We start from the raw sequence: 21,985 nt of genomic DNA, 5'->3' as shown, positions 1-21,985 counted from the left end.
CGTGCCCGCTCCTCGCTCCCTCCTCTCCCACGTGCCTCCTTTAGCGCCAAGCTCTGCTGGCCACTGCTGACAGCCGATCAGGGCTGCTGATGGTGGTGGTGGTGGTGATGGTGGTGGGTTAGCTCCCTGGAGAAAGGGGCTGTGCGGATTTGTACCCTGATCCCTACTTCCCACCCTCCCACTTCTTCCTCCACTCCTGGGCCAAAGACAGCCAGGATTTCAGCTGGGAGATCCAGGTACCAGCAAGAGGCCAAAAACACCCAACCTTGGACCCCAACCCCATCTCCCCCCCCACACACACCTTCCCCCTCAACCTGCCAACTCTACCCAAAGTACTCTAGGCTGGGAAGTGGGTTAGAGGGGGGAGACCCCGAGAGCAGGAGCATACATCCCAATTACGGCTGGGTGAGTTCGCCTCTCAGAGTTCCTCTGTCACGTGCCATGCCCTGCTGTCCCTGGGAGCCTCAGGGAGTGGGGAGGGAGAGAGATGTTTGGGGAAGGGGTGATGGCAGAGCTGGAGCAGAAGGGACCCTGGGAGACATCACTTCGTGCTCTCGGTGAGTTTGGGGACAGGGTTTTTGTACGATTATCTGTATTTTCCTTCAGTCGTCCGGAGGGAGGGCTGCAAGATGTCCGGTCCTTGGGCAGTTAAGCAGACCCGTGGCCTCCTTGCCTGCTGGGAGACTGCTCCTGGTACCTACCCAGAGGAGGTGGATGCCCGTTCTCCCGGACTTGCGAGGCTGGAAGGTTAATAAGCATATCAAAGCATGGTGAGAAGTAAGTCGCCTTTAATAGGTGGGGCTCACAGGAAATTAAGGTATGGACAGTTGCTGGACAGCCAGAGGGAGATAAGGGCCAAGCCTTCTGGCCCCCACCTGCTTCCCAGTGAGAAGTGGCTTTGTGTGGCTGGGTCAGGGTTGCATGCTGGGGGAGACCGGCTGCCTCCTCAGAACCCCCAATGCCCTCGGGATGTGCGGTGCAGGCCCCAGAGGAAGGCTTCCTGTGGATAGACATTCCTGAAGCCTCCTGTCCAGCTCTTGTCTGCTGCCAGAGAGAGGTCACTTCTGGATATTTGAAAGTAATACTTGCCTCCCAGAAGTTACTCTCCCACAGCCTCGCCTACTCCAGGACTTTTTAGTGCTCTCTTGACACACCATGTAAACTTCACATTTCCCCGTGGCACTTAAGAATCTGGGTGATGCCAGGTGTGGTGGCACACGCCTTTAATCCCGGCACGTGGGAGGCAGAGGTAGGAGGATTGCCATGAGTTCGAGGCCACCCTGAGACTACACAGTGAATTCCAGGTCGGCCTGGGCTAGAGTGAGACCCTACCTCAAAAAAAAAAAAAAAAAAATCTGGGTGGCTCAGTGTCACCATCGCACTCATTTCTCCCTTGTGTCCCCATCTTTGCACACAAGGTCTCACTATGTAGCCCAGGCTGGCCCAGACCTCAAAATCCCCCTCCTATCAGCCTCTAAGTGCTGGGATTAAAGGCACCATCAGGGCTTCATCACCCAACTTTATAAATTGGTTTTGCCCTTTATAAATTGTTACCTTTTTATGTTCTTACTATTATTTTTAATTTTTATTTTATTATTATTATTTGGTTTTATGAGGTAGGGTCTCACTCTAGCCCAGGCTGACCTGGAATTCACTATGTAGTCTCAGGGTGGCCTTGAACTCATGGCGATCCTCCTACCTCTGCCTCCCAAGTGCTGGGATTAAAGACGTGTGCTACCACGCTCAGCTTTAATTACTTAAAAAATTTGTATTTATTTATTTGCATGTGTGTGTGTGTGTGTACATGTAGGCACACCAGGGTCTCTTGCTGCTGCAAGATGCATGCTTCTGGCTGGCATGCTTTGCAAGTAAGTGCCCTTAACTGCTGAGCCATCTCCCCAGCCCCAATTTCATTTTATTCTATTTTTAAAATATTTTTATTTATTTATTTTTGAGAGAGGGAAAGAGGCAGAGTGAGTGGGAGAAAGAGAGAGAGAAAGAGAGAGAGAGAGAGAGAGAGAGAGAGAGAGAAAGAAAATGGGCATGCTAGGGCTTCCAGCCACTGCAAATGAACTCCAGATGCATGTGCCCCCTTGTGCATCTGGCTTACATGGGTACTGGGGAATCGAACTGGGATCCTTTGGCTTTGCAGGCATGCCTTAACCTCTAAGCCATCTCTCCAAACCCCCCAATTTTATTTTTTAAATTTATTTATTAACATATAAGGAAGCCCCAGGCATGGTGGATAATGCCTTTAATCCCAGCAGCGGATCTCAGGAGGCTGAGATAGGAGGTAGAAGGATTGCTGTGAGTTTGAGAACAGACTGGGACTACAGAGTGAGTACGAGGTCAGCCTGGGCTAGAGCAAGACCCTACTTTGAAAACACAAAATAAAACAAAACGAGAAAAAGAAAGAGCCAGGCGTGATGGCGCACACCTTTAATCCCAGCACTTGGGAGGCAGAGGTAGGAGGATCACCATGAGTTCGAGTTCGAGGCCATCCTGAGACTACATAGTGAGTTCCAGGTCATCCTGTGCTAGAGCGAGACGCTACCTCAAAGGAAAGAAAGAAAGAAAGAAAGAAAGAAAGAAAGAAAGAAAGAAAGAAGGAAGGAAGGAAGGAAGGAAGGAAGGAAGGAAGGAAGGAAGGAAGGAAGGAAGGAAAGAAAGAAAGAAAGAAAGAAAGAGAGAGAAAGAAAGGGTCCAGGCTGACTTGGAATTCACTCTGTAGTCTCAGGGTGGCCTCGAACTCACGGGGATCTTCCTACCCTCTGCCTCCCAAGTGCTGGGATTAAAGGTGTGCACCACCATGCTGGCCAATACTCATGCCTTTTCTGATGCTGCTCCCTGTGCGCCAGTGCCCTTACCTATCCTGTCAGGCTGAAGAACTCCTAGCCACTTTGATAAGCCAAATCAGATGGCCCTTCCAGGTCGATGGCCTGATTCCTCAAGCTGGATCCTTTGATCCTCCCACACTTCTACACATCCCAGAGATTCCTGCAATCGTAGCCCTGCCCATATAAAGTATGGCTATCAGTTACATGTCAGTTTCTCACTCTAGAAGCCCAGATGAGGCTAAGGTCTGAGTAGGTGGTTGGTGCCAGTTGAAAGAACATATCCTGGTCTGTGTTGTTCTCCTAGCCCTCTGGATAGCTCCCCTCTGCATTGCAGGGTCTCCCTCTCTCAAGCTGAAGGGCTGTATGCCAGAGGCAAACAGCGCAGGTGGTATGGGAGTCCTGCTCAGGGGAAGGCCCACCTGAAGTTCAAGTAGTACAGCAAGCCTACAGTCTGGATGAGGAGGAAGAATAGGAAGACGCCAGGCCTCAGGCATGCAGAGGCCCCCGGGTGCCAGCCAGGTGGGCGGGGGGCTTTGGCTGCCGCTTTCTGGAAGGAAAAAGTATGAGTTTCTGGCTCACCTTCTAAGCCAGGAGGGAAGGGACTGAGAATCTGTATTGTGCACATTCCCTGTTTATCTCCTGCAGTCTTGAGACAACTAAGCTGTCATCTAGAGAAAGCTGCCTCCCCACCCCAGCATCCAGGACTCCATCTGTGGGAACAGCTGGGAAGATGTGGGGCCTGGGATCATCTGTGGCCAAAGGCTGGAAAGATGAAAGAGAGAGAGCAAGAGAGAGCACAGAAGATAGAGTGAGTGTAAGGGAGAGCAAAGAGGAACAGAAACCCACCTGAATCAGAGTGATCTCAGACAGAGCCCACCCTCTAGTCGTTGATGGGGTTGGGCCAAGGGGTCACCAGGTGGCAGTGAGATCTTCCACAGAAAAGGAGGGTGTAGAGAAGATATTATGTCCATGGCTATGCCTGCTAGGTGCCCTGGGAGAGGCTCCCTGGGGCTTCAGAAGTGTTGGGAGAAGGGTAGCAGAGCCCAGACCTCAGGGATGGGCTCTTCAGGTTCCCCACTACTTCTTCCTCACCATCAGACCCTTAAGATCCTTCTGCAGGAGGCTCAAGATCCGTTCCAGTTCATGGAAATGATGCTCGGTACCCACAGGCAGGTAGAAGACCTGGGCTCTGGAGGCCATGCGGGCAGCTGTATCCCTGGGGGTGGGGGTGGGGGATGGAAACTAAGGGACATATCCTTTACCCAAATCACTTGACAATTTCCCCAAATCCCCAGGGATAGCACATGGGTGGGGAACAAACACCTTTCAAAGAGTTCCCCCCCCTTTTTTTTTTAGGCAGGGTCTCACTCTTGCCCAGGCTGACCTGGAATTCACTATGTAGTCTCAGGGTGGCCTCGAACTCATGGTGATACTCCTACATCTGTCTTCTGAGTGCTGGGATATTTAAAGCACACACCACCACACCAGGTGTCACAGTCTCTTCTTGGCAGCTGTTTTTATTTTATTCCCCCAAACCTTCTCTCCAGATCCTGTGACAGCTTCAGCACAGACAAGGGTCTCCCCAAAACTATCTCCACCTCAGGTTCCCTGACTCTTCTCACTGCCTCCAGGCATCTAAATGGGGGAGGGGGTATGCAGCCACAGCGCCATGGTGTCATGGTACATGGGGGCTCTCCTGGCACCCAGGGATATACAGGGAGTACCAGACACCTGAATGTTCTTGAGTGAGATTCTGGGAGACTGGAGGAGGTAGGCAAAATGACTCTCAGATACTGACTCCTCCAGTCTCATCTTGGTTATACTCCTTTCAAGAGTTGGGATTTGGCTCAGTGGTTAAAGGTGTTTGCATGCAAAACTACCAGCCCAGGTTCAATTCCCCAGTACCCATGTGAAGCAGATGTACGATGTGGTGCATGCATCTGAAGTTCATTTGCAGTGACAAGAGGGCCTGGTGCACCTATACTCTGTGTCTTTCTTTCTCTCTCCCCCTCAAATAAATAAGTAAAAGTATTTAAAAATGTGATCTTGGGGCCAGGCGTGGTGTACACACCTTTAATACCAGCACTCAGGAGGCAGAGGTAGGAGGACCATCATGAGTTCAAGGCCACCCTGAGACTACACAGTGAATTCCAGGTCAGCCTGAGCTAGAGTGAGACCCTGCCTTGAAAAAAAAAAAGTGATCTTGGGGGCTGGAGAGATGGGTTAATGGTTAAGGAGCTTGCCTGCAAAGCCAAAGAATGCAGGTTCCATTCTCCAGGACCCACATAAAGCCAGATTCACAAAGTGGCACATGCATCTGGAGTTTGTTTGCAGTGGCTGGAGGCCCTGGTGTGCCCATTCTCTCTTTCTCTTTCTGCCCCCCTTTCTCTTTGTCTCTCTTCTCTCTTTTGTTTGTGTGTGAATAAATACATAAATAAATAGTTTTTTTTTCGAGGTAGGGTATTGCTGTAGCCCAGGCTGACCTGGAATTTACTATGTAGTCTCAGGGTGGCCTCAAACTCTCAGTGATCCTCCTACCTCTGCCTCCCGAGTGCTGGGATTAAAGGCATGCACCACCACACCCAGCTCCAGGAGATATTTTTGAACTAGGACTTTCAAAACGTGCTTCAATTACATTTGGCTCAACCTAGTATTCCTCACTCTACTCTGAGCCCTTTGCATTTCTGAACTGGGACCTGGGGGCTCAGATATGCAGGAAGGAATGAAGGGGGCTCGGGAAGGAACTTCAGGCAGAGGAAGGTAGCAGAGGAGGTACTGTTTCCTCTGCCAGGCCCTGTCCCTTACCAGGTCTCTTACCTCGGCTCTTGCAGGGCCTGGAGCAGAGTCCGCTGTCCGAACAACAGGGTGCTGACCTTGGCAGGGTCCTGCAGGAGGGCTGGCTTTTGTTTAGGGCCCAAGGCACGGTGTCCCTCTCCTCGGGGCCCACCTGAGCCAAGAATACTACACACCCTTCTTTCCAGTGGCCCTACTAGTTGACCACAGTTTTCCTCCTTTTGGACCCATTGAGGTCACTGGCTCCTAGCCATCTGAGTCTCTGGAGTCCTCTATTCCCAAACCCAAGAGTGCCTGTTTCCCCCCAATAGGGACCCACTTGGCTTTCTCAAAATCTCTTTTCTTTTTTTTAATAAAAATATTTTTATTGGGGTTGGAGATATGGCTAAGTGGTTAAAGCCTACTGGCCCAGGTTTGATTTCCCAGTACCCATGTAAAGCCAGGTGCACAAAGTGGTACATGCATCTGGAGTTTGTTTGCAGTGGCAGGAGGCCCTGGCTGTCCATAGTCTGCTGCTTTCTTTCTCTGTCTCTCTCTCTCTCTCAAATAAATAAAATATTTTAAAATATATTTTTATTTGTTAAGTAAAGAGAGAGTGCATTTAACCACTGAGACATCGCTCCACCTTACTCTTCTTTTTCTTTTTCTATTTTTATTTTATTTATTTATTTTGGGTTTTCGAGGTAGGGTCTCACTTTAGTTCAGGCTGACCTGGAATTCACTATATGGTGTCAGCGTGGCCTTGAACTCACAGCGATTCTCCTACCTCTGCCTCCTGAATGCTGGGATTAAAGGTGTGTGCCACCACACTCTGCTTGCTGGTCTTTTTATTTTTTTAAGATTTATTTATTTATTAGAGACAGAGAGAGCGTGAGAAAGGGTGCGCCAGGGCTTCCAGCACTGTTAATGAACTCTAGATGCATGCGCCACCGTGTGCATCTGGCTTATGTGGGACCTGGAGAATTGAACCTGGATCCTTAGGCTTCGCAAGCATGTGCCTTAACCACTAAGCCATCTCTCCAGCCCTTGCTCCTCCTCCTCTTCTTCTTCTCCTTCTCCTCCTTCTTTGTTTTTGGCTTTTTCTCCCCTAGGCTGCTTTGGCGTGGTTCCTATGCCCCCATCTTAATGGGAAGTCCCCATGCTATTCTTTTTAAAAGTGACCCTGTTGGGCGTGGTGGCACATGCCTTTAATCCCAGCACTCGGGAGGCAGAGGTAGGAGGATCACTGTGAGTTTGAGGCCACCCTGAGACTCCATAGTGAATTCCAGGCTAGCCTGGGCTAGAACAAGACCCTACCTTAAAAAACAAAATCAACAGCAACAAAAAGTGGTCCCATGCCCCTTGGAGAGGCCGAGCCTGTTCTGTAACTTTCTTCTAAGACGTGATCCAAACTGAAGGCCAGCAGTGGTTGACACCCAACACATGGTCCTCCAGAGTGGCTGGGAAAGGCAGCAGACCCTCTTGGAGGTAAATGGAGGAGTTCAGGGCCTGGACATAGAACCAGAGAAGCCTGGTCCTAGAGCCTGGGCCGCCTCCCCTCTGTCCCACTCCAAACAGCCCAGCTAAGCTGCTCTGGCCTGAGAACAAAAGATTAAAACCTCGAGCTGTCAGAGCCCAGGAAAGCCTGTATGAGCGGCTGGCCCTCTCAGCCCACTCACTAGCTAACACCCTGGTTGGATTTAGTTCTTAGGCCCCAAGGATCAGTCTGTCCTGAGGCATGACTCCCTGGGGAAGGAGCCAGGATGGCAATGGAGCTGAAATGAGGATTCTGGTGCAAGTGAGCATTAAGCAAGCTGTATGCAAATCACATGTGTAGCTACATGCAAATTTAGCACCTAGTCTATTTCTGTCACTTGTCTATAGACCTGATTCCAGATACCTGACATCTCCTCTTCCCAGCGCAGCCATGTGACATTTCCCAGAGATGCCTTCCCGCATAGCACCTGGCCCCATGTGACCTGCACAGCCTTTTTACCCTGCACTCTTCTAGCTCCAGGCGGTGGGGGAGGCTAGCTCCAGACTGTATCACAGTTCTCGGAGGCCCACAGGTGGAGCATGGAGCGCCCCCAGGGTCACTCACCCAGCTTTCTTCAGGTCTGATCTGGCCTTGGGACTCCAGCTGCTCCTTCCATTGCTTCTCAGCCCGGGCCAGCTGCCTGGAGAGAGCCTGGAGGGCTTGCAGAATTAGGCTCTGCCTTCCTAGTGTCTCCTCCAGGTTGAAGGGCCATTGTCCTGCGGACACGAGCAAGGCTGGGGCAGCGTCAGGAGCAGCATAGCCTGTCTTGGGGTGGGGCATTTGAAGGTGTGAAAATGTGTCTAGCTGGGGATAAAACAGAACACCTGGCCCAGGTTCTGCTTAGGACTGGCCTCCTGGGATTAAAGGCATGTCAGGGCTGGAGAGATGGCTCAGCGGTTGAGGTGCCTGCCTGCAAAGCCCAGGGACCTGGGTTCGATTCCCCAGTGCCCATCTGGAGCCAGATGCACAGGATGATGCGTGCATCTGGAGTTCGTTTGCAATGGCTGGAGGCTGGTTAGTGGACGTCTGGTTTTAAGGACAGAGTGTCCTGTGTCACTCAAATGGACCACAGTCCATCTGGCCTCTCCCTGGGCTGCTACCTTGCTCCTGGTCTTTGGGATTTGGCTGTGGAACGACGTCCTTTTGGGTGCCCAGGCCCAGCTTTGCCTGAAGCCCTTCCAGCTCTCTGGCCAAGCGGAGCTGTTCTCTCTCCAGGAAGGGCTGGGGAGCAGACTGGAGGACGAAGACCAAAGGTCAAGGGCAAGCCTTTCCCCGCCAGGTCCCCCGGGGAACCCAGTCTATTTCTGTCATTCTTCTACAGTGACAAGCAGCCAAGCAGTATGACTCTAGGGACATCTACTTGGGCAGTGATACAGTCCTGCACCCCACCCTGCATCCATTTACCAATTTCTTTCTTTTTTTGGTGTTTTGAGGTAAGGTCTCACTCTAGCCCAGGCTGACCTGGAATACGCTCTGTAGTCTCAGGGTGGCCTCGAACTCATAGTGATCTTCCTACCTCTGCCTCCCAAGTGCTGGGATTAAAGGTGTGCGCCACCATGCCCAGCTCCATTACCAATTTCTATGTCCCTCCCTCCCTACTGTGACTTTGGACCTTTGGACACATTGTTTCTTCAAGCTCATCTGTGCCAGTCAGCCTTCCCGGGACCCTTGGCTGGTTTAGACCTCACCTCTCCACTCCTTCCACCCGCCCCCAACATGGCTAAAGGAGAGAGTCTGGCCCGGAGCAGAGTTCAGAGGGCAGGTGGGACTGAGGGCTGAAGCGGGAGGTCTGAGGGTGTCCTGATGTGGGTGGAGGCATCTGAGGAGTGCAGGGTCCCTGGACTGACTCCCAAAGTGGTGAGGGCTGCCATCACCTCTGGATTTGGTTCCCTCAGACTGAAGGTCAGGAAGGACAGGACGTCATGATTATCTGGAAGAGGGGCAAAGTGAAGGGAGGTTAGCGCCCTCCTTCCTTCCATCAGGACACCCGTTGCTCTAGCCTCACTGCCAGGTTCCACCAGGGGTGGGCAAGAGACCTCAATGAATCTGACCTTTTGCTTCATAGAAAAGGTGTGAAGGGGGCTGGAGGGATGGCTTAGCCGTTAAGGCGCTTGCCTGCACAGCCAAAGGACCCAACTTCGACTCCCCAGAACCCATGTAAGCCAGATGCACAAGGGAGGGGGGCACATGAATCTGGAGTTCGTTTGCAGTGGGCAGAAGCCCTGGCATGCATGCCCATTCTCTCTCTGTCCTTCTCCCTCTCTTCCTGACTAGTAAATAAATAAAAATTTTGGGCTGGAGAGATGGCTTAGTGGTTAAGCGCTTGCCTGTGAAGCCTAAGGACCCCGGTTCCAGGCTCGGTTCCCCAGGTCCCACATTAGCCAGATGCACAAGGGGGCGCACGCGTCTGGAGTTCGTTTGCAGAGGCTGGAAGCCCTGGCACGCCCATTCTCTCTCTCTCCCTCTATCTGTCTTTCTCTCTGTGTCTGTCACTCTCAAATAAATAAATAAAAAATGAACAAAAAAATATATTTTTTTAAATTTTAAAACTTGTGTAAAAAAAGAAAAGGTGTGAAGGGCAGACAAAGGTGTGTGATCTATGACCGTTGAACCACACACAGTTAGTCAGAGCCCTCCCCCACCACTGCTTCCCCGTGAGCCGGAAACTTGAAGACTTGAAATTTCCAAGGGCTTGAGCCATGCAGAGCCCATGCGACACGGCAGGTCTGCAGGGCTCAGCAAGCACACAAGGGCTGCTTCCCCAGCGTGGCTCTGGTCCCACCGCTCTCTCAGAAACCTTCCATGGCTCTCCGGCACCCAGTCTAAAGACCAAATTATTTTTATTTGAGAGAGAGAAAATGGGTATGCCAGAAGCTCCAGCCACTGCAAACAAACTCCAGATGCAAGTGCCACCTTGTGCATCTGGCTTCCATGGGACCTGGAGAATCGAACCTAGGTCCTTAGGCTTTGTAAGCTAGCGCCTATTGTTGTTAAGCCATCTCTTCAGCCCTAAAGTCCAAATTCTGACCTTCAAGGAGTCTACACTGGTTGCACCTGCCTTCCAGCTAGGAGACCCTCCGTGGGCTCTCACTGTATCCACGCCTCTGCTGTACTTCTCAATGTCCTTTCCACCTGCCTCACAGCGTCCAGCAAGGGTCATTTATGGGGCTGTCAGCGGAATAAAGTCTTCTTATGTTTCATCTCATTTAAGATTTTCTTTACTTTTTTGCTCTTTTGCCCCTCCTTCCTTCCTGGTTTTTTTTTTTTTTTTGAGGTAGGGTATCACTCTGGTCCAGGCTGACCTGGAATTCACTATGTAGTCTCAGGGGTGGTCTCGAACTCATGACGATCCCTCCTACCTCTGCCTCCTGAGTGCTGAGATTAAAGGCATGTGCCACCACACCTGGCTCTTTTTTCTTTTCTTTATTTCTTCTCCCTCCTCTTTCCCCCTCCCTTTCTTCTTTCTCTTCCTCTTCTTCTTCTCCTTCTTCTTTTTTTTTTTTTTGGTTTTTTGAGGTAGGGTTTCACTCTGGCCTAGGATGACCTAGAATTAACTGTAGTCTCAGGGTGGCCTCAAACTCCCAGTGATCCTCCTACCTCTGCTTCCCAACTGCTGGGATTAAAGTCATGTGCTACCATGCCTGACCAGTTCTTCTTCTTTATTTTATTTTTATTATTATTATTATTTATTTATTGTTTTGGTTTTTCGAGGTAGGGTCTCACTCCACCCCAGGCTGACCTGGAATTCACTATGGAGTCTCAGGGTGGCCTCGAACTCACAGTGATCCTCCTACCTCTGCCTCCCGAGTGCTGGGATTAAAGGCGTGCGCCACCACACCCAGCTTCTTCTTTATTTTTTTAAAACTTTTTTTTATTTATTTGCAAGGGAAGAGAGAGTGAATGGGCATGACAGAGCCTCTTGCCGCTGAAAACAAACTGTAGGTGTATGTACCACTCTGTGCATCTGGTTTTACGAGGGTTCCCGGGAACTGAACTTGGATTGTCAGACTTTGCAAGCAAGCACCTTAACTGCTGAGCCATGTGCTGCCCCTCCTTTCTTTTTTTTTTTTTTTTCTTTTTAAATTTATTTTAGAGAGCGAGACAGAGGAAGAGAGAGAATTGGCACACCAGGGTTTCAGCCACTCCAGGCGCTTGCGCCACCTAGTGGCCATGTGCAACCTTGCGCTTGCCTCACCTTTGTGCGTCTGGCTTACGTGGGATCTGGAGAGTTGAATATAGATACTTAGGCTTCGCAGGCAGGTGCCTTAACCACTAAGCAATCTCTCTAGCCCTGGTTTTTGTTTTTTGAGGTAAGGACTCACCTCTAGCCCAAGCTGACCTGGAATTCAATATGTAGTCTTGTGCTGGACTCAAATTCATGGTGATCCTCCTAACTCTGCCTCCCAAGGACTGGGGTTAAAGATGAGTGCCAGCATGCCTGGATTCTTTCTTTTTATGAAGCCCAGGCTAGCTTCAAACTTGCTATGTAGCCAAGGATGACCGCCACCTCTTTAGTGCTGGGGCTGTACCACCACACTGTTTTATGTGGCACTGGGGAATTGAACCCAGGGCTTTGTGTGTGCCAGTTAAGCGCTCTACCAACTGAGCTACACTCCCAGACACCCACATGAGACTTTCAATAACCCTGCACGGCTGCATGGCTGATGTGACCTCCTGAGCAAGAAGCCCAGAGAGGATGTCTGACTTGCTCAGGCCATATGGTGAGGATATGGTCACCTCAAACCAAGGATTGTCTGGTGGTTTGATCCAGGTATCCCCGTAAACTTAGGTGTTCTGAATGCTGGGTTCCCAGCCGATGGAGCTTTGGGAATTAATGTCTCCTGGAGGTGGTGTATTGTTGGGGGGTGGGCTTATGGGTGTTATAGCCAGTTTCCCCTTGACAGTGTTTGGCACACTCTCCTGTTCCTGTTGTCTGCCTGATGTTTGCCAGGGGGTGATGTCCACCCTCTGCTCATGCCATCATTTTCCTGCCATCATGGAGCTTCCCCTTGAATCTGTAAGCCAAAATAAACCCCCTTTCTCCCCCCCAAAAGCTGCTCTTGGCCTGGTGATTTCTGCCGGCAATGGGAGCCTGACTGCAACAGCTGGTTAGAAGCTGTGCCAAGGATGTGCCATCAAACGCTGCCCTGTTCTCTTACCTGCTCGGTGTGATCCTTACCTGCCAGGCTGCTGGTGGCTGCCGAGACCCCAAAGAAACCTCCAGGGGCCAAAATCAGGGGTCCCACATCAATACAGAGCGTGTCAGGGTCACTGGGAGTAAGGCCATCACTCAAGAACACCTGAGAGACACGGCGGGAGTGAGCTCCTGCCTCAGCAGGGGGACTGTCCCCCGTCTGACTCACTGGCTCCCTGGTCCTAAAGGAGGGCAGAGCTGCAGGGCTTGAGATAAAAATGGCATGAAGGCGACCTGCATGTGGGTCTCATGTGAGGCTTGTGGACATGTTCTGGTGGCATTAGGATTTTGTGATGGGTGGGAGACCCTATGTAGGTGTTGACCTGGAGGTGCCAGGGCTCCCACAGGACTGGTGTGTGCATGCCAGGAAGCCCATGTACAGAACTGTTGGGGTCCTGAGGACTCCACATGGCAGCCTTGTGTCCCCACCAGAGGCCCCACGAAAGCGGCAGGGTGACTCACACGCAGCCGCTGTCCCCAGTAGATGATCCGTGCTCGGAAAGGGTACGGCCGGTTCCGAAAGTCCCAGTGGCAGGAGCCCAGCAGCTGACTGCTTCTATCCCTGTGGACACTTGGGATGCTCCTAGGCCACATAGGACCCAAGACCTGGCCCAGGGGGACAGTCCTAGAAGCCACTCTGTCCAGACCTGTGGTGCCACCCCCATCCGCACTGGGTGAGCTGGCCTGGGAATGTCTCTGTTGTCTAGCTGGAGACTCACTCTCTCTCTCTCTCTCTCTCTCTCTCTCTCTCTCTCTCTCTCTCTCTCTCTCTCTCTTTTTGGGGTAGGGTCTCTCTCTGGTCCAGGCTGACCTGGAATTCACTATGTAGTCTCAGAGCAGCCTTGAACTCATGGAGATCCTCCTACCTCTGCCTCCTGAGTGTTGGAGTGTCATTTGCTGTAATTTGCTTCTTTGGAAAGAAAAGGAATCGGAAAATTTGCTGCCTGGTAGAGTGTTGGGACTTGGAGTTCACAGGAGCCAGAGGCCTCTCTGTGGCTCTTTCCCAGAGTGACAGAGGCCTGACCAACCATGGTTTCCTAACTTTTTTTTTTTTTTTTTTGAGGTAGGGTGTCACTGTAGCCCAGGCTAACCTGGATTTCTCTGCAGTCCCAGGCTGGCCTTGAACTCATAGCCATCCTCCTACCTCTGCCTTCCGAGTGCTGGGATTAGACACATGTGCTATCATGCCTGGCTTTTTATTTAGTTACTTATTTTGGTTTCCCAACTTTTACCACCCCCCCCAATTCACTCCCTCAGCTCACTGCCCCTCTTGCCCTGTCCTTCCCCCAAATTCCAAGTGCTCCCATGCCTCTAAGGGCAGCTTGTCCCTTTCCTCTCCCTCCAGAGCTCAAAGTGTGGCAGCATGAGACGCAGCCTGAAAACCAAAGACAAGCTGTCTTGCCTGCCTTCCGTTAGGGTGGCACAGAAAGCCCAAGAAATCAGAAGCAGAGGTTTGAGCCTGAGTTCTTGTGGCCCAAAGGACACTCAGACAGTGGGCATCTCACACCGTGGCATCTGTTGCTGTCGCCCTCAGCCGTGAGGGAGGCGGCACAGAGCCGGAGAAACCCCATCCCGAGCAGCCAGCGCTTGGCGATGTGACCTTGGGCAAGTTCCCTCACCCTTCCCAAGCCCAAGTGTTGCAGTCTTTAAAATGAGCATAATAATTGCAACTATCTCATAACAGTGTTACGAGAGTTCACGAGACAATGAACATCAAGTGCCCGGGCTCCGTGCCTGCCATGCAGTGAGCCCAGCTCCATAAATGTCAGCAATTATCCTAATTGTAATGGCTGAGGGATGTTTGCTGAGACACATTGACAAACCGGCCCAGCCACGGAGAGGCGGAAGGACAGAAGACCACAGAGAGAGGCCACGTCATCTGGGAGAAAGGGACAACTTGCCTCTATTGCCAAGGAAGGGCGTGGACTCTCTTCAGGCATTGCTGTGTGACCTTGGCAGGTCAATTCACCTCTCTAGGCCTCAGCGTCCTCAGCTTGTAACAACCCACGCTTACCACGTACTCTCAGGGCGGCCTCGAACTCGCGGCGATCCTCCTAGCTCTGCCTCCCGAGTGCTGGGATTAAAGGCATGCGCCACCGCGCCCGGCTACAACCCACGGTTACCAGCCCTCAGCGCAGTCCCAGCCTGGGTCATTCTCGAACGACTTGAGAACCCGTAGGGCTACTCCCCAGAGAGGCAGGGACTCTCTGGCCCTGAGGCACAGGTGTAAAGGTCGCAGGAGGCAGCTTGGGCTCAGAGTGAGGCCAACAGGGGCAGTAGCTCCGGGAGGGATGGGCTTTCTTGGACAGTAGTCCAGGGGAGTGACCACTGAGCCCTCCAGCCCAGGAACGGGGGTGTGCTGGGTCCTCACAGGCACTTACCCAAACGGCTCCTGGGAGTCGTGTCCGTTGCTGGCCAGCACACGAACGACAGGGCTGTTCTGCATGGAAGGTGGCAATCACCTTGAACTTGAGTGTCTGGTCCAGGGAGGAGGGCGAGGGCACGGTCAGCTGGGGGAGGGTAGGAGGCTGCTGCTTGCCTGGCCATCCTGGGCTGAGGAGTTGAAGAAGATCCCAACGCCGTCCCATGAGGCCGGCCCCTCCAGCACGGGGCCGACACGGCCGCTGTTCCGGGTGTACCACACAGCCTGCAGGTGCCCAGCCCCTCAGCTCAGTGGTCTTTGGGGAGCATTGGCACCCGGGGGCCCATCAGGGCTCCTCTGACAGACTTGAGTGAGGACCACTCACCATGCCCTGGGCTCCCCGGCGACCTGGTCCAGTCACCCTCATCTGCACCTCCACCTCCCACGCAGGGAAGGGGACAGGGACCTTGCTCCATACAGCACCTCTGCGGTTCCTCATGGACGGCACCAGCTGCACCTCCTCCAGGCCTGGGATGGCATCTGGGTGGAGCAGAGCAGCTCATGGTCCATTGGATCTTCCCCCCTTCCCACCGATCTCTCTGTCTCATGGACCAAAGTTGGCTCCCTTAAGGGAGAGGAAACGACACTAAGACCTGCCATGGGGGCAGCATCCACTGACTTCTCATGTCAGCCTCGCCAGAAATCTACTCGGCAGATAGGGAAACTGAGACAAACGCACCGGGAAGGGCTAAGGAATTCTGTGGATCAGAATTCAGTTCTGAAATGCAAAAGAAGAAATCTGCGGCCACAGCTCTCAGGAGAGAATTTGCGCCTGAGAGAGACCAACTGTGGTGGTTTGATTCAGGTGTCCCCCATAAACATAGGTGTTGTGAATGCTAGGTTCCCAGCTGATGGATATTTGGGAATTAATGCCTCCTGGAGGGTGTGTATTGTTGGAGGCGGGCTTATGGGTATTAAAGCCAGTTTCCCCTTGCCAGTGTTTGGCACACCCTCCTGTTGCTGTGATCCACTTTATGTTGGCCAGGGGGTGATGTCCACCTCTGCTCATGCCATCGTTTTCCCCTGCCATCGTGGCGCTTCCCCTTGAGCCTGTAAGCCAAAATAAATCTCTTTTTCCCAGAAGTTGCTCTTGGTTGGGTGATTTCTACCAGCAATGCGAACCGGACTGCAACACCAACCATTGGAGACTCATGACCAAGGCTTGGAGGACATCCCAGTGTGGCCAAAAGGGGGAACAGAGGGACCTGGGGCTGGCCCGGGTGAGGAAGACATGAGGCAGAGGGACTGAAGGCCACAGGGCGAGGAGAGTACAGGGTGAAGGATTATGAGGGTGCTGGTGGGTGGGAAGGAACTCTATGTAGTGGGTGTGGGGGGGACAAGGACTGAAACCGAGACAGATGTTTCAGGCTCTGGGGGAATCACAGGCCCCCCTTCCACTGGGTCCTCACTCTGTTCTGCCAGCCTGGAACCTGGCCCAGGGCCCAGACCCTGCCATGACTTTCCTGGAGGCTGGTAATCCGGCCTGTTTGCTCTGTAAAGGCCAGTGGTGGGGTGAGGACGCTGCAGGGCCCCACGTTCCAGGAGCCCTGGAAGCTGACACCACGGGAAGCCCCTCCCCCAGGGTCTCGTGTAGCCCGGGTTGGCCTTGGCACTCACTATATAACCTAGAATGGCTTGAGCTCCTGTCTTCACCTCTGGCACTTGGATTACCGGCATGCATCCCATGCCCACTTGATACACTGCTGGGGGCTCGAACCCAGGGCTTTATGCTACACAAGCACTCTACCGACTGAGCTACAGCCCCAGACCAACAAGTCCAACAGACTGGCCTTTTTTTTTTTTTAATTAATTTGTTTTTTTCTTTCAGTTTTTTGAGGCAGGGTCTCCCTCTAGCCCAGGCTGACCTGGAATTCACTATGTAGTCTCAGGGTGGCCCTGAACTGATGGTGATCCTCCTACCTCTGCCTCCCAAGTGCTGGGATTAAAGGCGTGCACCACCATACCCGGCACCAACATTTCTTTAAATAAGTATTTTTTATTTAGTTAGTTAGTTAATTGTAAGCAAAGAGAGAGAGAGAGAGGGAGAAGAGAGACAGAGAATGGGCATGCCAGGGCCTTTAGCCACTGCAGACAAGCTCCAGATGCATGTGTCCCTTGTGTATCCAGCTTACGTGGGTCCTGGGAATTGAACTTGGGCCCTTTGGCTTTGTAGGCAAGCGCCTTAACCGCTAGCCCATTTCTCCAGCCCAACTTTATTTATTTATTTTTTTTGGTCACACAACTTTTTGGGGGGCGGGGGGGTTGAGGTAGGGTCTCACTCTGGCCCAGGCTGACCTGGAATTCACTATGTATTTTCAGGGTAGCCTTGAACTCATGGTGATCCTCCTACCTCTGCCTCCCCAGTGCTGGGATTAAAGGCATGTACCACCACGCCTGGCTTTTTTTTTTTTTTTTTTAAGATTAAGATAGCTTTTTGCTATGTAGTCCAGGCTGGCCTCAAGCTCTCAATCCCCCTGCCTCAGATTCCTGAGTGCCAGCATCATAGGCATGTACCACCATACCCAGCCCTGAAAGATTTATAGGAGGCAAGGCTTATCAACCTACTATACTATGTTTATGCATCCAACCCCTGTGGAGTGTCTGAAACTCACTGCAGGCTGGGAACCTGACTCAGCCCTAGGGATCTGTGCTGGGCACAGAGGAGCACTGTAATAAAAGAAAGGATGAGGTCTGGGGAGATGGCTCAATGGTTAAAGGTACTTGCTTGCAAAGCCCAGTGGCCTGGGTTCGATTCCCCAGTCCCCACATAAAGCCAGATGCACTATGTGGCACATGTATCCTGAGTTCATTTGCAGTGGCAAGAGGCCCTGCCACAGGCATTCTCTGTCTGCCTCCTTCTGGCTCATAAATAAATAAATAAGGGCTGGAGAGATTGCTCAGTGGTTAAGGTTCTTAGACCTGCAGAGCCCAATGACCTGAGTTCAATGCCCCAGTACCCACGTAGAGCCAGATGCACAAAGTGGCACCTGCATCTGGAGGCCCTGACTTACCCATTCTCTCTCTCTCTTCTACCTCTCTTTGCTTGTAAGTAAATAAATAAAATTATTTAAAAAATAAATAAGCTGGGTGGGGTGGCGCACGCCTTAATCCCAGCACTTGAGTGGCAGAGGTAAGAAGATCACCGTGAGTTCGAGGCCACCCTGAGACTACACAGTGAATTCTAGATCAGCCTGGGTGAGAGCAAGACCCTACCTTGGAAAACAAACAACAACAACAAAATAGAATAAGTAAATAAATATAGAACGAATGAATGAATAGGCTACATCTTAAGATGTCCCTCTGCTCCCCCACATGCTCTGTGACACTCCATATGTAGCAAGGCCCAGAGCAGCTGAGACAGGGTCTTGCTTAATGGCCCTGGTACTTGTTGGCCCTGGGACAACGCCCAGCGTGCTCTAAGAGCTGGTCCACTCCTTCGTTCACCTGCTGGGCCTCTGTGAAGGAGGGCTTGCTGACCGCACCTATCCTCCTGGAGGGCTTATCAGGCCTCATGCGATTTCTGAAAACTTACATCTCAAACAGAAATATATAACTTATAATCTTTCTGTCTGTTTTGCCAGCAAGGAGACTGAACCAAATTCATGGCTTGGCAAGCCTCATCCCACATTTTGGAAATAAGCCACATTCCTAGACTCATTTCATGTCCCACCCTAACTCTGCTTGCGCCCAATTAAGCGGCAGCCTATTGTGTGGTTCAGACTCTTTTGTGAGCAAGAGTGATCAGAAAACAGACCGTAGGGGTGGGCTTTGAAGACCCTGGACAATGACCCGTGGGTCAAGGCGCTGTCATGCCCACTTCCCCCTCCGAGACACAGACAGGGAAGGGCTGGACGTGACCGTCCCTGCCCTGGTGTTCACAGACAAGCACAGCCCACGGGAGGGAGCCAGCAAGAGGCGCTGGTTCAAGGTGCCTTGTTTCTGTGTCTGAACATAGCGTGCGTGCGCGTGTTCACAGATTTAGGAGGCAGAGGAAGGGGTGAGCTGTGCAAACAAATGCAAGGGAAGAGAGAAGCCCTGGGACAGAGGAGGGACAGAAGAGAAATGGAGATGGCTGAATAGAGTGTAGTTGTGGTGACTAACGCAAGAGATGAGCCTGGGAGCGGACTGACGGATCCCCCCATGCCCCCCGCACCGAGGCGGGCACCGTGGACCCAATTGGCAGCCCTGGCAGCACTCTGAGACAACCCAAGCACCTCTGCCCCTCACCTCCATGGAGACTCCAGAAAGGTATTCCAGCCCCAGGCAGCGCCAGCCTTGCTCCCTTGAAGCTGAGCTTGTACTCAAACCTGCGGAGAGGAGGAGGGCCCCCTTCAGCCCTGTGGGAGGCCAGGAGCAGGAGGAGAAGGCTGAGTGAGCGAGATGGACCCGGAGCCCAGAGCATTGTGAAGGAGCTGTGACCACCGGTGCCAGGGTTGGATCGTGGCTGCCAGGCTAGGGAGGGGCTTCGGGGCCTGGGCCAGGCAAGGTGATACTGGGGACCTGACGAGACTCCCAGGACTGGTTTTTGGCTCTGTCCCCACCCCCCTTCCCCAACACATGTACATATCCTGTTCTTTTCAGACCTCATCTCCTGCTCCACCCTGTCTCTCATCTCCTCCCTGAAGAGGTGTCTGGCCTCTGGGCCCTGGGCCAACCTGAGCTCTGCCCCTGCTCCTGGGCTTCAGCCATGTTCTTGGTCTGTCACCTCCAGCAGCTGGTGGCTGGGCTGCTCGGGCACAGACAGCAGCCCTAGCCTCTCCCCCCTGCTGGGAGGACATCCCTCTGCATTTTGCATCTTTTTTTAAAAAAATTATTTGTTTATTTGCAAGCAGCGAGAGAGAGTGAGATAGAGAGAAGAGAGACAGGAAGAGAGAATGGGCACACAAGAGCCTCCAGCCACTGCAAACAAACTCCAGACACATGTGCCCCCTTATACATCTGGCTTACGGGGGTCCTGGGGAACCAAACCTGGGTCCTTTGGCTTCTCAGGCAAACACCTTAACCATTAAGCCATTTCTCCAGCCCTCTGCCTTTTTTTTTTTTTTTTTTGAGGTAGGGTCTCACTCTAGCCCCTGGCTGACCTGGAATTCATTCTGTATTCTCAGGGTGGCCTTGAACTCACAGCAATCCCTCTGCCTCTGCCTCCCAAGCACTGGGGTTAAAGGTGTGTGCCACCACGCCGGCTTTTTTTTTTTTTTTTGAGAGAGAGAATTGGGGCACCAGGGCCTCAGCCACTGCCATCAAACTCCATACGCTTGTGCCACCTAGTGGGCATGTGAGACCTTGTGCTTGCCTCACTTTTGTGTGTCTAGCTTACATGGGATCTGGAGACTTGAACATGGGTCTTTAGCCTTCACAGGCGAGTGCCTTAACTGCTAAGCCATCTCTCCAGCCCATTCTGCCTCTTAACGGCACATGGACATCTCACTGCGGCCATCCACCCCACCTCTCTCCCCAGCCTTGCCTCCTTTGCACTCATCTGTGACACTCTGCTCACTTGTATACTCAACAGTTCATCTTGCCAGCACCCTGGTGTCCTTGAATGCCTGACATCTAATCACTCAGAAGGCTGAGGCAGGAGGACTGCTGTGAGTTGAGGTCCGCCGGGTTAACACATAGCTAGACCCAACCTGGCCAGGACAAAATAGCAAGACCCTGTCTCAATCAACCAATAAACAAATGAAGAAGAGAACAGACAGACAAAACAAATAAATGCAAGATTTGGCTAGTTCTGGCAGCTCACACCTGTAATTCCTGCAGGTGGGAGGCCGAGGTAAGAGGATTGCTGCAAGTTCAGAGCCAGTCTGCACCAGACTTGGACCATCCTGAGCTACACAGTGAGACTTTGTCTCTCTCTCACACACAAAAGAAAACCCTACAGAGCCAGGCATGGTGGCACACATCTTTCATCCCAGCACTCGGGAGGCAGAGGTAGGAGGATTGCTGTGAGTTCAAGGCCACCCTGAGACTACATAGTGAGTTCCAAGTCAGTCTGGGCTAGAGCGAGACCCTAACTCGAAAAAAAAGGAAAGGAAAAGAACACCCCACAAACAAAACAGAGAGAGAATAAATAAAATAAATCTTATTTGGAGCTTAATTTCAATCCAACTGGAAACAAGTGAGACAACCGGGAACATTTGAACAATGGGTACTTGAATATATTGAGGAACTATAATTAAAATTTTAGGAGTGATATGGTATTGTGGTTATGGTTTTTAAGCCTTTTGTCTTTGGAAGAAACACACTAAAGTTTTATGGATGAATTCATGTAACGTCTGGGATTTGCTCCAAAATATTTCAGAGCCTGGGGAGAAGTGGTACAGATACCACAGGACTGACCTTGAACTCACCCACGTTGAAGGAAGATGGTAAGAATGTGGGTTCATTATACTCTAACTTTGTGTGTGTCTGTGTGCGCATGTGCCACAGTGCTTGTGTGGGGTCAGAGGACAACTTTTCTGGTTGATTCTCGCCTTCCACCTCAGTTTTTGGTCATTTGGTCTTTTTGTTTTGTTTTGTTTTTGTTTTCCAAGGAAGTGTCTCACTCTAGCTCAGGCTGACCTGGAATTCACTGTGTAGTCTCAGGATGGCCTTAAACTCACGGCGATCCTCCTACCTCTGCCTCCCAAGTGCTGGGATTAAAGGCATGTGCCACCACACCCGGCTGTTTCATTTGGTCAGTTTTTGTTTTTTTGGAGGTAGGGGCTCACTCTAGCCCAGGCTGACCTGGAATTCACTATGGAGTCTCAGGGTGGCCTCGAACTCACGGCAATCCTTCTACCTCTACCTCCCGAGTGCTGGGATTAAAGGTGTACGCCACCACGCCCGGCTCATTTGGTCATTTTTTAAAAAATATTTTACTTATTTATTTGAGAGAGGAAAAGGCAGAGAGAGAGAGAGAGAGAGAGAGAGGATAGGCATGCCAGGGCCTCTAGCCACTGCAAACAAAGTCCAGACACATGCACCACCTTGTGCATCTGGCTTTATGTGGGTCCTGGGGAATTGAACTTTGGTGCTTAGCTTATCTGCTAAGCCATCTCTCCAGCCCATTCCACTTCATTTTTGAGGGAGGGTCTCTTACCGTGGTTCAGCACTCTGTTTGCCAGCTTCCAGGACATTCTTTATCTTCGACCCCCCCACCACCACGCTTTTTAAAATTTTTTCAAAGCAGGGTTTCACTCTAGCCCAGGCCGACCTGGAATTCACTATGTAGTCTCAGAGTG

The 21,985-nt window shown here is 51.7% G+C and overlaps 1 protein-coding gene across 1 annotated transcript; it reads right to left on the bottom strand.

Moving 5' to 3' along the window:
• Positions 1–911: 911 nt before the first annotated feature.
• Positions 912–19,164, bottom strand: Lman1l (lectin, mannose binding 1 like). Its single transcript, XM_004672849.2, has 13 exons — positions 18,990–19,164; positions 15,088–15,242; positions 14,880–14,987; positions 14,722–14,780; positions 12,803–12,902; positions 12,326–12,446; positions 9,021–9,076; positions 8,247–8,379; positions 7,711–7,862; positions 5,655–5,722; positions 3,930–4,053; positions 3,257–3,384; positions 912–1,044 (listed from the first exon to the last, which is right to left on the bottom strand). Exons 1-13 carry the CDS (start codon positions 19,162–19,164, stop codon positions 912–914), a joined length of 1,512 nt encoding a protein of 503 aa, XP_004672906.2.
• Positions 19,165–21,985: the final 2,821 nt, after the last annotated feature.

This window comes from Jaculus jaculus, chromosome 10, assembly GCF_020740685.1.
Source record: "Jaculus jaculus isolate mJacJac1 chromosome 10, mJacJac1.mat.Y.cur, whole genome shotgun sequence".
NCBI lineage: Eukaryota > Metazoa > Chordata > Mammalia > Rodentia > Dipodidae > Jaculus > Jaculus jaculus.
This window is presented reverse-complemented; position numbering and strand designations above follow the sequence as displayed.

Coding starts and splice junctions, on each gene's coding strand:
- Lman1l (XM_004672849.2), bottom strand. CDS start 19,164: ATGCTCTGGGCTCCGGGTCCATCTCGCTCACTCAGCCTTCTCCTCCTG. Junction 12,447..12,802: donor ACTGGGGACAGCGGCTGCGT/GTGAGTCACCCT, acceptor CGTGTCTCTCAG/GTGTTCTTGAGTGATGGCCT. Junction 9,077..12,325: donor AGCCACCAGCAGCCTGGCAG/GTAAGGATCACA, acceptor CCCCTCTTCCAG/ATAATCATGACGTCCTGTCC.